This window comes from Primulina eburnea, chromosome 12, assembly GCF_022965805.1.
Source record: "Primulina eburnea isolate SZY01 chromosome 12, ASM2296580v1, whole genome shotgun sequence".
In the NCBI taxonomy this organism is placed as follows: Eukaryota; Viridiplantae; Streptophyta; class Magnoliopsida; order Lamiales; family Gesneriaceae; genus Primulina; species Primulina eburnea.
The window spans coordinates 449,528-465,899 of record NC_133112.1 but is presented as its reverse complement, the minus strand read 5'-3'; the positions used below and the strand labels follow the sequence as shown (position 1 = coordinate 465,899).

Sequence of the window (16,372 nt, the reverse complement as noted above, 5' to 3'; positions counted from 1 at the left end):
TTAGTACTTTTAAATCAAGAACCCATCAACCAATCATGCGTGCATGGAAAATCAGAAGTCATTTTACTTTTGATCAATTAATCACAAATAATCGTCGTACACGCTTTAATCAATGCATCAAGTTGTATTGATGTTTCGCATCCAGTTCGATGGAAATGAAAGTGACATTCACAACCAAAAGTTGTATCTGTATATCAGAACATGTGCACCAAGATAACATCCTATATATATGTATATATCCCTCTCTTTCACTATTCAAGTAATCCATAACCGATGAACCAAACAAACAGGTGGGGTTTCAATGTACCCCCAAAAGTTTTGATGTTCATTGAGCAAAACTAAATGAAATTATTAGCCAGAGGAGATAGATATATTTTCGTTGGGTCCGATATACAATAACAAATGCATATGGACCACTGTGATTAATGGTGGAGTGAATGGGTGCATGAAGAGCCGGCAGATGGAAGAAAGGAAACACCCTGTAACTCAACTAGCTACGTGCTATAACTACAACCATTTAATTTGTATCCCATTCTTATAGCAACAGATGGATGAGACTGCATGCTTTTTTCCTTTTCCTCCCCACTCTCTGTCTCTGTCTCTGTCTCTGTCTCTGTCTGTCTCTGTACCTGTAAAATTGATGCAACACACTGATGGTACAGTACACACTACACAACTCCTTTTTACAATCACAATAAACAAACACCGTTCTGTTTATATTTTACCCAAGCAACAGGTTTTTCCTGCCTTGTAATTCTAATAATGGTGATTATTATTTTCAAAACTGGCCGCTAGCTGTCAGAACACATGTTTCCAGCTCAATACGTTGCCCCATTTGGTTTCCCAAAGTCACACAAAATTAATTCCTATGCATCTATTCATTAGTAAATAAGTTATCCTCTGATTCTAGTGTAAAAAAAATGACAAAATTCTATCGAGAGAGTTTGTCCAATCCACCTAAAATTTATATCATCGCACTGATTTTCTTAGCAGAACAATAATATGCAATGTTTCAGTAACATCTTTCTTTCGCAAAGGCAACAGGGATTATGTATTAATTATGCTTTGAGCATGCGAAAAACAATATTAATCACAATAAGAATCTGTCAACATAACTTTTCTCTGGTTACGAGTAGTGATAATGCAAAACATAAGAATCTATTCCAAAGCTGAGATGCAAATAAAAGAAAAGAGAATGTTGATAAAGTGGTATTACATAAAAATCTAGAAATGCTTTCTCCAGAGAAATAAATAGACAAGGTTTCATCTAATGCAATATTCACCACTCTCTCACTCACAAATTGCATGAGATTCCAAAGAACAAATAATCAGTCATGGGCATCAACATTCCTAAATAGATGACAGGAATAAATCCCCTTAAGTTGCAGCTTATCTTAATGTTAGAATCTCATATCGCCCGCTCATTCTACATTGTGTTATGTGATAGAAACAGCCATATAATTAACATGTATTCTTGAAGATTGCTTCTTATTCTTCTTGTCAACTTGTTCCACAAAAAAACAAAAAAAAATATATATATATATATATATATATATATATATATATATATATAGTTTCAATCTTTGGTTTTCTGAAGAGCCAAATCAAATCAGTAAAACCCATATTAGTTACAAGGTTTGAAACAAGTAGTGAACTGAACTCCTTTCTTTTAGTTGTCAAATGGATTGGGCTATCTTCACTTATGGGCCTAACAGGGCGGCCCAAAAAATGTCCATACTGTTTATTTAGAAAATAAACAGGCAGGCAAGGCACTCAAATCCTCCACTATTTTTTTTTTCTTTCAATTTAATCTCACCACCACAGCCTCACCACTAGATAAAAAATAATTAATATAACTGGCGATTGGGCGACATATGAACGTAACTAATTTCAAATATACATAAATTAATTGAAAGGGGTTGGGATATATCTTGCATTGATTATTTATTTTAAAAACAGAAAAAAATCGAAATGTTCCAAGATATAACGTGGTTTTGTAGGTTAGAAGTGATGTGAAACTACTTGGATTTATTTATCATCAATATATAACTCAAATGTGAAATAATAATAATAATAATAATAATAATAATAATAATAATAATAATAATAATAATAATTAAAAAGTATATCCTGTGTCTTCTTCATTTCATTTTTTAACCAAAGTTAGAAGTGATGTGAAAATAATTGATGGACCAAAGTTATGGTGGATACATTTTCTCTCTTTTGTCTCAGGCAATCATAACATTCATCCTCCATTACTCTCAATTATTATATATATATATATATATATATATATATATATATATATATATATATATATATATATATATATATATATATATATATATCGGTTTAAATAATTTTTCATTCTAACACTCCACTATTTATTAGTAGTTCATATTTTATTAAAATGTAGTTTCAAAACAATTATCGAGAGCTGCCCATAGTTTTTAAAACTGGATCCGACCACTGTTCCTATGTCACACTCTAATCAGATTTTAGATGAATTTTTGCATGCAGTCTTTTGCTTTTTTTGGCCAAGAGTAAAGATGATGATAATAATAATAATAATAATAATAATAATAATAATAATAATAATAATAATATATACCATGTCGAATTGGAATTTATTTTGTGAGAGGTTAGATAGATTAAAAATTTGGTGAAATCTTATGCAATCATTAAAAAAATTGATGCCATGACCATGAAAGAGAAACATGGATAGATATCGTTTTCGTCCAATGTATTTGTATTTCAATGATATAAATTTGAATTTCATTCATTCAATTCCATTCCACATTGATGAGAAATCGGTATCACCAAATCTATTAAATGGACCTAAGCTGATCCCATTAAATATAGTTTTCTCAATTTGTGGCTATGAAATAGAGTGGATGATTGAAAGCGTGGAAGTCAAAGTAGGCGGCCACTTTTTTTCCAATGACAACATTACAAATGATATTTGAGCAGTTGCTTCCAATTTCGACAAACTTTTAAAGAAATATATAAGTGGCGATTCAATCAGGTTCAACCTGCATTCTTCCCACAGTGCTGCATGGCGGCGGCTACCGTGTTCGTCTATTTTCACTTCCTCTGCCTCCTATCCTCGGTCCTCTCGGATGAACTGCAAAATCTTTTATCTATTAAATCTGCTTTCCATGATTCCCCCACCAAAATATTCGATTCCTGGAATCTCCATACCCCAGTTTGCAACTTTTCAAGAATCACTTGTGACTCCCGTGGTTTTGTCAAAGAAATTGATCTTTCGAACCAGAATTTGATTGGGTCGATCCCTTTGAATCCCATCTGCAGTTTGACGTCGCTGGAGAAACTTTCCCTCGGATTCAACTGTATCTACGGCCCCGTGACCCAGGATTTGAGTAACTGCTCTTCTCTCAAGTACTTGGACTTGGGAAACAACTTCTTCTCTGGATCATTTCCAGATATCTCATCCCTCACTGGGATGGTTTATTTTTATGCTAACAACAGTGGGTTTTCAGGAATCTTCCCGTGGAATTCTCTTCAAAATATGTCGAATCTTGTTGCGTTGAGTCTTGGCGACAATCCCTTTGATCTACATCCATTCCCTCAAGTGATTCTGAATCGCACGAAGCTCAGTTGGCTTTACTTGTCAAACTGCAGCCTTGAAGGCCAAATCCCAGAAGACATTGGGAATCTTGTCCAGCTTATTAATCTGGAATTAGCACAGAATAGCATTGCTGGAAAGATCCCCGACGGGATCACCAAACTTAATAAGCTGTGGCAGCTTGAGCTTTATCTGAACGAAATGACCGGGGAATTTCCTACAGGAATGGGAAATCTCACGAATCTTGAGAATTTCGATGCTTCTGCCAATAATCTCTCCGGAAATCTTTCCGAAATCAAATTCATGCATAAGCTGAGAAGCCTACACCTCTACAGAAATCAGTTATCCGGTGAAATTCCAGCTGAAATCGGGGATTTCAAGAATCTTGTGAACTTGTCACTTTACAGGAACAACCTTTCGGGGGAAATTCCTCAAAACCTGGGCTCGTCGGCCGAAATATTCTTCATCGATGTGTCAGAGAATTTTTTCTCGGGCTCGATCCCACCGAACATGTGCAAAATGGGCACGACGAAGAAACTTTTGCTGCTGCAGAACAACTTAACGGGGCAAATCCCCGGAACGTATGTGAATTGCACGACGCTGATTCGTTTTCGTGTCAGCAATAATCAACTATCGGGCCATGTCCCTGCTGGGATATGGGGACTGCCTAAGGCAGAAATTATTGATTTAGCGGAAAATAAACTTGAAGGGCCTGTTACTTCTGATATAGGAAAAGCCAGAACCTTGGCGCAACTTTTTCTTGCCAACAATAGGCTTTCTGGAGAACTGCCTTCTGAGATCTCATTTGCTTCATCTTTGGTATCTATCGACTTGAGTTGCAATCAGTTTTCAGGCGAAATACCAGTCTCCCTGGGAGAGTTGAAGCAGCTCACCACTATTCAGTTTCAGGAAAACAAGTTTTCTGGTTCAATACCAGATTCATTACACAACTCTCTTTCAATCAATGACATTAACATGGCTTTTAATTCACTAAGTGGCCAAATTCCAGCCTCTCTTGGCAACTTGTCCACTCTTAATTTCTTGAACTTGTCAAGAAATCAACTCTCCGGTCCAATCCCAGGGACACTATCTTCTCTTATGCTAAATCTTCTTGATCTTTCCCATAACCGGTTAACGGGTCCTATACCTGAATCCCTTTTGATTGAAGCCAATAATGGCAGCTTTTCAGGCAATGGTGGTCTCTGCACTGAGAAAATCAGGGGATTCCGGAGATGTTCTCCGGAATCCAGCACGTCCAGGTACCTTGGAACAGTCTTGTTATGCCTCCTGATTGCTTCCATTGCCTGGCTTGTTTCGATGGTAGGATTCTGTTTATTAAAAAGGAATAGTGGACATCAAGGGGGACGATCTTTGAAGGATGACTCGTGGGACCTACAGTCTTTTCATATTTTAACATTCACAGAGGATGATATTCTTGATTCTATAAAGCCCGAAAATTTAATAGGCCGAGGTGGTTCAGGCAATGTGTATAAAGTTCTTGTTAGAGATGAAAAAGAATTTGCAGTGAAACACATTTTGCACTCCGATCATCCTCACAATGCCCTGAAAAAGATAGGTAATTCGACGCCGATGTTAGAAAGGCGAGGCACCAGGTCTCGGGAATTTGAATCGGAGGTTGAAACATTAAGTTCTGTTAGGCACATTAATGTTGTGAAGTTGTATTGCAGCATAACTAGTGAGGACTCAAGCTTGTTGGTCTACGAGTATATGCCTAATGGAAGTCTTTGGGATAGATTGCATACTAGTAAAAAGTTATCCCTTGATTGGGACACAAGGTTCGAAATTGCACTTGGTGCTGCAAAAGGGTTAGAGTATTTGCATCACGGTTGTGACAGGCCAATAATCCATCGTGATGTCAAGTCGAGCAACATCCTTTTGGATGAATTATTGAAGCCCCGGATTGCTGATTTTGGACTCGCAAAGATTGTTCTGGCAAGTTCAACCCACGAATCTACTCAAACCTTTGCGGGGACGCATGGTTATATAGCTCCAGGTAACCAGGTCATGTCACAAGTCAGCCGTTTTATCTAAGAGATTAAATTTTAACAGATATTGTTACAAGACGTCTTAATTATATTGTCATGCATGCCTGCAGAATATGGATATACAAACAAAGTTAACGAGAAGAGTGATCTGTATAGTTTCGGAGTAGTACTAATGGAGCTTGTAACGGGTAAGAAGCCAATCGAGCCGGAGTTTGGGAAGGCCAAAGACATAGTTGAATGGGTGTCAAGCAAATTGAAGACTAATGAGAGTGTTTTAAGTATTGTGGATTCAACAATTCCAGAAAATTACAAAGAAGAAGCTTTAAAACTGTTAAAAGTTGCTATTCTTTGCACAGCAAGGGTTCCAGGAATGAGGCCTACAATGAGAAGCGTGGTTCAAATGCTAGAAGAAACTCGGGCCGGTGAATTGGTTGGATCTACGGTCAAGAAAGAGGGTAAAAGAAAAGGTTGAGGGAGAAGGAGAAGTTGATGGTAGATCAATTTTATTTATATGGATTTATACTGTGAATAATTATGTGTTGTAGGCTGTCTATTAAGTTAAGCCCAAAATAAAATGATAAACTAAGGTTTCGGATTATTGAGTTTTAATGTATCTAATATGTTGTGAGCCTTTAATGTGTAGAGACATAAATGTAATTTCTGTTTTTATGATGAGTTAAAACAGAAATATCAGAAGATAATGATAATCATTATCTATATATATGGGTCATGGTCCCCATATTTCGCGCTATCACTTTCACTACTCTCTCCCCCATTAAAAAAATATTTTTGAAGATAAACTAAGGATTCTCTCAAGAAAAGAGCACGTATATCTGGAAGATCAAGAGACGTTTTAAAGAATTCAGTATTATAGCTTTAGGTACGCTTCCGCTTTAAGTTTTCAGTCAAATTCTTAATAATTTAGCTTGATTGATTCTGCGGTTTATGGGTTTTCCCCAACAAGTGGTATCAGAGCCACTCATGCTTGAATCATTGAGATTTGTTTAAAGTTTTTGGATATTATTTGGATCTAGATCTGGAAAAGAAAATTTTGTTTAAAATCTTTTTGTTATGGTTTTAGATCTAAAAAACTTTTTTTTGATATGGTTTCAGATCTGAAAAATATTTTGATATAGTTTCAGATTTGAAGATTATTTTTGATATGGTTTCAGATCTCCAAAATATTTTGGAAAACCAATTTTTTTAAAGTTTCAGTTTTTCGGTAAAAAAGATTTGGTTTAAATTGTAAGGATTTGGTGTAATATTTCGATTTTTCTTCTAGTTTTGTTCAACAAAATTTTTTTAGAGGAAAATCGAAAATTTGGATTAAATTTTTTTCATTTAAAAAAAAAGGGTACGGATCCGGGTCAACCGTACGGATCCGAGTCAACCCGTACGGAATTTCCGAATTTTTTTTTAAAAAAAATTCGGTTCAGTTTTATTTGGTTAAGGTTAATTATTCATTAATTAAAATAATGATAAGGTTATATGTATTTTTAAAAGATTAATTGAAATAAAATGTCGCAAAAGTGACTTTTTTTTATGTAAATTAATTTTATTTTGAATACAAAAGGATTTTGAGTATATGTGATTTATATGAAGAATACTTGTCCCAAAGATCATTATCTTCTACCACTGATTGATCAGTTGATGGATTTCACTATGGGCTATGAGTTGTTTAGTTTTATGGATGCATTTCAGGGGTACCATCAAATTTCTTTGGCCGAGACTGATCAATGTAAGGCCATTTCATCACATCGGGAGATACATTTTGTTATGTAGTTATGCTTTTCGGGTTAAAGAATGCTCTGGACACCTATCAGCGCTTGATGAATCGAGTTTTGGCAAAGTAGTTGGGAAGAAATGTTGAAGTATATGTGGATGCTATATTAGGCAAATCACGAAAGATTTCCTGCTTCATTCCGGATTTGGAAGAGACGTTTGCCACTCTTATGCGTTATGGAATAAAACTCAACCCGGCTAAATGCATTTTTGGGGTAAAGAGTGGCAAATTTTTTGGGTTTTGTGTTGAATGATCGAGGAATCGAGGAATATCTTGAGAAAGTCAAGTCAGTGCTATACATGTCATCCCCTCGATCTGTCCGAGAAGTACAAAAGTTGATCGGGAGAATTGCTTCACTTTCCCGGTTCATATTGTGATATGCACACCGAAGTTATCCATTCTTTCAGATCCTTTGAAAGACAATAAATTTGTTTGGAATGAAGAGTGTGAGAAAGCATTCAAAGATCTCAAGAATCACTTAGCTGAGCTTCTAGTCTTGATAAAGCTAGAGCCTAGTAAAAATTGTTTGTTTATTTATCCACCATAGAGTATGTTGTTAGTTCAGTGCTTATACGAGAAGAAGGCTCCAACAAGAATCCTATGTATTATGTCAGCCAAGCTCTCAGAGGAGCCGAGCTCAGGTACCGCGAAGTGGAAAAGATAGCTCTGGCCCTGGACATGACTGTCCGGAAATTACAACCTTATTTTCTCTCGCATCCAATCATTGTGCTTACCAACAGTCATCTAGAAGAATCATGACTCAACCCGAGGTCTCTGGAAGAATGGTGAAATAGACGGTAGCGTTAGGAGAGTATGATATTGAGTACAAATCTCAGGTCGTTATCAAAGCACATGCTCTTCCTATCAGAAATGATTCAGCCGGATGAAGAAGAGATTTGGAAAGTATTTGTGGATGGAGAATCAAGTTTAGCTGGATATGGAGTGGGAGTGGTGATAATAGCCTCACCGGGAGAAAGTATTAAATTGGCTTTGAGAATTGACTCCCAGATGACTAATAACAAAGCAGAATATGAGGCTATTCTTGCTGGAGTACGTGCTGCCCGGGAAATAGGAGCTTCTCAAATCATCCTTTACTCCGATTCACCATTAGTTACTCAACATAGAAAGGGAATTTATGAGGTTAATGACGATAGAATGCTTAAATATCTAAAGCTCATCAAATCCCGGGCATAATCTTTTTTGGATTGTAGTATTGAGCAGATCCCCTGAGAGGAGAATGGTGAAGCAGATGTCTTGGCTAAAATTGTGGGGGCCCGAGCTCCTGATTAATATTTAATGACCAAACAACCAGGATTTATTAATGTAAACAGCGAAAGCGATTAAAATTTTCTCATTTTGGGTCTACAGAAATTTCGGCATGACCTATTCGTAAATAGGACATCCCAAAAATATCAAAATATCACAACAACATTTATATACTCGAAATAAAGTCATAACATCAATTCACAAACCTATAGCCGCACTGGCCAGGACTAAACACATGCAGAGCCGGCAAGGCTCGATCACACAACTAACAATTCAAAACATAGTAAAAACATCAGTACAGCTACACGGGGCATCTCCCCGGTAAATGTGTGACTCCATAATATAGTATATATCTATCTGGGAACTCTCAACCACGACTCGACGACTGGGCACCACTACCTGACGCTCCACCAGACGCGTCAAATCCTCCTCGATAACCTGCTATGGCATCAAAAATAACCACAGCATAAAAAGAAACGAGGGGTCGGGCCCCAGTACGACGAACCAGTAATATTACGACAAATATAACTGACATGAAATAAAGTCAAGTAAAATGCGATGCAATGCAATGTAATGCAATGCGTGTCGGTAGCAACGAAATAATGGATACCAAAATGGAGTCCAAATGAATCACATCAACAACAGTAACAGTGGCCACCCGTGCCAGGACTGCAGCAACGTAATAACATGCCGCCGCTCATCCATGCACGTAGCATCGAGGGTACGGGTGCGACCCGCTCAGTCCTCATGCAAGTCATCAGGAGTGCTAATCCTACCCACCCACTCCATCGATGACGCTACAACTCGATAGATCAGTAACAATAGCAATCAACGGAGTCAAGGCTCGAAATGCTATGCACTAATGAGATCAACTCAAATAAATGCGTGAATGCAATCACGTTATTCACAAAAGCACATAAAGCACGCCACAACTCATACATAATACTTAACGTCATTTCACATCACTATAGACGTCATAATAAAACAGTTCATGCGTACCTCAACTGAACCCTTAATTTACCACTGAAATTTCTTAAGGATTTCTCGAATAATCCAATCCTGTGGCAAATAATACATTTCATATCAACTTCAATTTATTATTCCAATATTCACTAATTTAGCCTAAAATTCCGAAAATCCATAATTTAGGCTTTAAAATTTCTAAAACTCATCGCAAAGTCAAATATACCAATTTATTTAACTTAAATCTCTCAATACCGGACAACTTGAAATTTCGAAAATTCAATCGTACCGAATCTGAAATTTTCGATATTTCTAGAAATTTCCAAAATTTTCATTTTCTATTTCTACTGCTCTAAACACATCCCAATAACGATTTAACATTTCAAAAATCCTAAATCCCAAATAATTTAATCTGAATTTTCGAATTTAATTCAAATAAATTCCAAAAATTCGATAGATACCTCCAATCGCTCCGATATAGTACCTACAATCAATAATCCAATATATATCAATTGTTGGAACTCGAATTATTCAAAATACCCAAAATTTCGAAACCCTAAAATCATAATTCTACCTCAAGGCTTCGGAGTAAAGCTCTAGGAAGCTTAAATCGAGAGTTTCCTCACAAATTCCGGCGAAAAACGAGTGGCGGTCTCCGACGGGTTTCCGAGCAGTCGCACGTTTTCTTAGCAAAAAGGGTATCAAAACGTAGCTCTAGTCGAGAGCTTTCCAACCATATATTTACTTTATTTTTCCGGCGACCGGAGCGGTTAGAATCGAAGGTCAAAGCTTCGAAAATGGTGAAGGGTCGAGAACGATCGGGAAATGCAGAAATTGAAGGAGAGAGAAACGTGTACAGTGTCTGATCTTTTTTTTTTTTTAATTTATTATATATATATATTTTTTTTAAACTTAGTAAATCAAACTGGGCCGGGCTTTTACTTAAACTGGGCTCTCACATTCTCCCCTACTAATAAAAGATTTCGTCCTCGAAATCTAGCATACATAACATTTATACAAAAGTGGTTTACAAACATTTACCACTGATAATACATTGGGAAATCAGAATACATGGAATAATTTATTACATTTTCAAACAAATGAGGCCATTCCTGACGCATCTTTGCCTCTAATTCCCATGTAGCTTCTTCTCTCCCATGTCTACTCCACTGCACCATAACCAGTGGAATCGTCTTATTCCTCAGTTGCTTCTCTTTGCGATCAAGAATTTGCACTGGATGCTCAACATAGCTAAGGGAACTATCCAACTCCACCTCATCAGTCCTCAAGACATGAGAAGGATCTGGCTCATACTTTCGTAACATAGATACATGAAACACATCATGTATCGCAGACAAACTCTGCGGTAAGTCCAAACGATAAGCCAAAGTGCCAATCCTCTCAACAATCGCATATGGACCAATATAACGCGGAGCTAGTTTCCCTTTGCGCCCAAATCTCATAGTACCACGAAACGGTGATACTTTCAAGAAAACCTGATCGCCAACCTGAAATTCTAAAGGCCTACGCCTTTTATTAGCATAACTGGTTTGACGATCCTGAGCTGCTTTCATTCTTTTCCTGATCATTTCAACCTTCTCTTTCATTTCTTGAATAAATTCTGGCATTGACATCTGTCTTTCTCCTACATCTTCCCAGCATATCGGAGATCTACATTTTCTACCGTACAAAGCTTAAAATGGTGCCATTCCGATGGTTGCTTGGAAGCTGTTATTGTAAGAGAACTCAACAAGTGACAATGATTCCTGCCAACCACCCCTGAAATCCATCACGACTGCTCGCAACATATCCTCGAGTGTCTGAATGGTCCTTTCAGACTGACCAATTGTCTGTGGGTGATATGCAGTACTCATCGCCAGCTTTGAACCCAATGCTGATTGCAAACTACCCCAAAACTTCGAAGCAAACATGGGATCACGATCTGATACTATGGTTACGGGCACACCATGCAATCTCACCACATGATCGATGTACATTTTCGCCATTTTCTTATAAGTACAAGTACGATCATAAGGAATAAAGTGGGCTGATTTAGACAATCTATCAACAATCACCCAAATCGCATCACAACCACGATTAGAACGAGGTAGGAGTGTCACAAAATCCATAGCAATGTGCTCCCAATTCCACTGTGGTACTTCAAGACTATGCAACATACCACCAGGTCTCATTCTCTCAGCTTTAACCTGTTGGCACGTCAAACATCTAGCCACAAAATCAGAAATCTCTTTCTTCATACCTTCCCACCAGTAATGAGATTTCAAGATATGATACATCTTTCTCATTCCAGGATGAACACTGTGTCGACTACAATGAGCTTCACGAAGTATAGATTCTTTCAAATCTATCAAATTCGGAACCACAAGTCTACCTTGATAGCGCAGACATCCATCTGAAGCAACACTGAACTTTTCTGATTGACCTGTCTGAGTCAATTCTTTCAATCTATGAACATGCGGATCAGTTCTCTGTGCTGCTTTGATTTTAGAAACAATTTGTGGTTCAACTTGTATAGATGAAACTATAAAGTAGTCGCCCTTAGACTGATAAGTCCATCCTGAAGTTCCCAAATGCTCATGAATCTTTGAAATAGTCAAAGATGTCAACATTTTAGGCTGAACCTTTCTGCTCAGAGCATCTGCAACTTGATTCATTCGCCCTGGTTGGTACTGAATCTCACAATCAAAGTCTTTAAGTAATTCCAACCATCGACGCTGTCTCATGTTCAAGTCAGACTGTGTAAAAAGATACTTCAGACTCTTGTGATCAGAATAAATCACAAAATGTTCTCCGTACAGATAATGACGCCATATCTTCAATGCAAACACAATGGCAGCTAACTCCAAATCATGAACTGGATATCGAGTCTCATGTGACTTCAATTGACGAGAAGCATACGCAATCACTCGCCCATTTTGCATCAAAACACAACCCAGTCCATTTAAAGAAGCATCTGTACAGACAACAAATCCACCTGAGCCTGAAGGCAAAGCTAGCACTGGAGATGTGGTCAACTTTTCTTTTAAAGTCCGAAAACTAGACTCACATTCTGCAGTCCATACAAAACGTCGATCTTTCTGTGTCAACTGGGTCATAGGTCTAGCTATTCTAGAAAATCCTTCAATGAAACGCCTATAGTACCCAGCTAATCCCAAAAAGCTTCGAATCTCAGACACATTGGTTGGTTTAGGCCAATTGATAACAGCTTCAACTTTATTAGGATCAACAGATACTCCTTGTGCAGATATAACATGGCCTAAAAATAAAACTCTGTCCAACCAGAACTCACACTTAGAAAATTTGGCGTACAATTGCGCTTCTCTGAGTGTTTGGAGAACTAATTTCAAATGTTCTTTGTGCTCTGTTTTTGACTTAGAATAAATCAAGATGTCATCAATGAAAACGATAACAAATTATCTATGAATTCCCGGAATACACGATTCATTAAATCCATAAACACTGCGGGTGCATTAGTCAAACCGAAAGGCACAACTAAGAATTCATAATGCCCATATCGTGTCCGAAATGCTGTTTTAGGAACATCTTCCTCTCGGACTCTGAGCTGATGGTATCCGAAACGAAGATCAATCTTGGAATACACAGAAGTACCCTGCAACTGATCAAACAAGTCGTCAATACGCGGCAGAGGATACTTATTCTTCACAGTAGCCCGGTTCAACTGCCGATAATCGACGCACATTCTCATCGTTCCGTCTTTCTTCTTTACAAACAATACTGGAGCTCCCCAAGGTGACATACTGGGCCTGATATAGCCTTTCTCCAGTAAATCTTGTAGCTGTTCCTTGAGTTCTTTCAATTCTGTTGGAGCTAAACGATATGGTGCTCTAGAAATATGATTTGTCCCCGGCATCAATTCAATGCTAAGATCTATTTCCCTTTGAGGTGGAAAACCTGGAATCTCATCAGGAAATACATCTGGAAAATCCTTGACAACGGGAATGTCTGAAACTTTCAATCGTTCTTCCCGTGTTGCATCAAGAGCATAGATAAAAAATCCTTCATTGCCGATTGACAACAACCTAAACATTTCCATTGCAGATACTAATGGAATTCGAGACTGTGAATCATAACCATAAAAATTCCATTTGCTGCCATAATACGGTCTAAATCTGACAACTCCATGGAAACAATCCACAGTAGCTCGATAATTTGTCAACATATCCATACCGAGGATACAGTCGAAATCAGACATAGCTAATTTGATTAGATTAGTTATCATAATATTATCCTCAAATCTAATCACACAATTCAAAACTATCTCATTGGACACCAAGTATACACCGGCAGGAGTAGCAACTGACACAGTATCCAACAAAGGAATAGTAGCAATCTCATGCTCATCAACAAATGCGGCAGATAAAAATGAATGAGATGCTCCTGTGTCTATCAATATGCGTGCAGGATAGTCAAAAACATAACAAATACCTGCAATCACTCCTCATGGTGCATCCTGAGCCTGGTCTTGAGTCAATGCATGGACTCTAGCCAGCTGTGGCACTGTAAATTGTTGCTGAGGAGGACCTCTAGGCGGTGGATAACCAGATTGCTGAAATGACTGTCCAGGAGCATATGGCTGGAAAGCTGGTCCTCGGGGAACTTGTCCAGACTGTTGTGGCTGAAATTGCTGTCTTTGTGCATTAGGACATACTCTGGCGAAATGCCCAACTTGACCACAAACGTAACAAGACCCCTGAACTCCTACACACTGGGAACTAAAATGTCGACCACCACATCGGTCACAATGCACAGTGCTAGACGACCCAACAGAACCTCCCCCTCGTGCAATGCCTGAACTGGAGGAGCTGGATTGAGACTTCTTCTTGAATTGCTTTCCTTTTGCCTTGTACCTCTGCTGTTTGGGTTGTTGGTATGACTGTACAGGCTGATATGGAGGTAAATCCACTGGCATTGACATACTACTCCCAGATCCCTGAGAAACAGATGATGGACCTGGCTGGGGATCTCCTCTGAGCAAACTTGCTTCAATTTTCTTCGCCTTTTCCACTGCTTGAATATACGTATTAGGTGATCCAGTCATCACCAACGTATGAACAGTCCGCTGCAACCCATGCAGAAAACGTGATAGTTTAGCCTGATCATTCCTGGCAACATGTGGAACATAGGGCAAAAGAGCAGAAAACTGTGAAGCATATTCCACCACTGATTTGTTGCCCTGTACCAACTGATTGAACTCTTCTTCTTTAGCAGCATAATATGATGGCGGTGCATATTCCTGGGTAAAGTGAGCACGAAAAGCATCCCAAGTAATACTTTCACCAGAGTCCTTCATTGCTTCTTCTGTGGCTTCCCACCAGAGTTGTGCTCGATCTTTAAGTTGGTAGATGGCAAGCTTCAATTTAATATCTTGGGAATACTCCAACAAATTAAATAGATGATTTATAGTTTTCAGCCAGCTTGATGCTTTTTCTCCGCTCTCGTTGCCAAAGAATTTTGGAGGACGTAATTCTTGAAACTGAGAAATTATTAACTGCATTCCTCCAACTTTCTGTGTCGGCTGTTCCACTTCTTGCTCAATCGCTACCTGTCTAGCTCCAGGTCTTTCAAGTCGAGGAGGTTCTTGGTTAACTTCTTCTTCAACATTTTGAGCGACTTGTCCTCGAGGTCGACCACGTCTACCTCTAATGATATCTGCAAGTCCTCGAACATTTTGCGCCTCAGATTCTTGTGCTATTTCTTTTCTTTTTCTACCTCTTCCTCCAGGTGCCATTCTACAAGACACGAGGATTAAATCTGTAGTGACCCGTTCCAGAGTCTCCTACTAATCATAACTTAAGCATGCAAAATTAACATTTAAACTGAATCAGGTAAAACAGCGGAAAAACAATAATACAACCCAATCGAATCTGTAAGTACAAAAATACTTAAACAACCAGATCGAACTAAAATCCAATAAATACCAACCACTACAGGTCAACCTCTGCTAGCTCTCTGTCCACTCCCTCCTGGACCGTCCAACCTGAGACCTGCCCCATCGAATAGGGTGTCCAAAACAGAGATAAACCGAGGACGTGAGCATAAAACGCTCAGCACCGAAAGCATGAGTATACAAGACTATGACATGCATGTATGCAAAAATGTACTGGATACCAGGATCTGGGTATAACGAAATACTGCTCAGGCAAATGACGTCAAGGTATGTAGCACTCTGCGCCGTCGCACCAGGAGGTGGCTCCCATACCAAAATAAACCTGTGGATATACCGGTGACCTGACCACCGTCGGCCAACGGGGTCCAACCATCCACAACAAACGAGGGCTGAGCACCCTCTCAACAGGCTATCTCAAAGATAATCAGGCTCAACATGATTATGCAAATGCCGCATAATAAACCATGCATCATATGACAGATAATAATGCAACATATAAACATGCAACACATAGTAAAGCATACTCAATCCTGCTATCTCGGATAGTACTTTCGTACCTCAAATCAGTAGATCCTAGCAATCAGCCCTAGACTCAAGTCTGTGTCCACAGTCAGCCCACTGATGCCGCTAGCTCCCAACTAGAGCACAGCTCCGCTACAAAACCAGTAGTTCCTCGCTAGTGCCTAAACCTCGGGAAAAGACTAGAAATCTATCAGAAACGACTAAAACGCTCTGGAACACTCGGAATTGGCGAGGGAATAGTGAAGCCTCGCGCCTCTATTTATAGACAATGATCGGACGATCCGATCCACTTCGGACGATCCGAACCACTTCGGACC

The 16,372-nt window shown here is 38.6% G+C and overlaps 1 protein-coding gene across 2 annotated transcripts; it reads left to right on the top strand.

Annotated features, from left to right (window-relative positions):
• The first annotated feature begins 2,926 nt into the window (after window positions 1–2,926).
• On the top strand, window positions 2,927–6,331 carry LOC140807097 (receptor-like protein kinase 7). Of its 2 annotated transcripts, none has more exons than XM_073163778.1 (2): window positions 2,927–5,608; window positions 5,703–6,082. In XM_073163778.1, exons 1-2 carry the CDS (start codon window positions 3,056–3,058, stop codon window positions 5,757–5,759), a joined length of 2,610 nt encoding a protein of 869 aa, XP_073019879.1. In that variant the 5' UTR covers window positions 2,927–3,055; the 3' UTR covers window positions 5,760–6,082. The 2 variants fall into 2 exon arrangements, with proteins under 2 accessions (XP_073019879.1, XP_073019878.1); XM_073163777.1 differs by having other exon boundaries at window positions 2,931–5,600; window positions 5,703–6,331.
• Window positions 6,332–16,372: the final 10,041 nt, after the last annotated feature.

What these genes read in the sequence shown, in the direction of transcription:
- LOC140807097 (XM_073163777.1), top strand. Translation starts at nt 3,056, where the DNA reads ATGGCGGCGGCTACCGTGTTCGTCTATTTTCACTTCCTCTGCCTCCTA. An exon ending in GCATGGTTATATAGCTCCAG is followed by an intron (nt 5,601 to 5,702) that starts GTAACCAGGTCA and finishes GCATGCCTGCAG; the next exon opens with AATATGGATATACAAACAAA.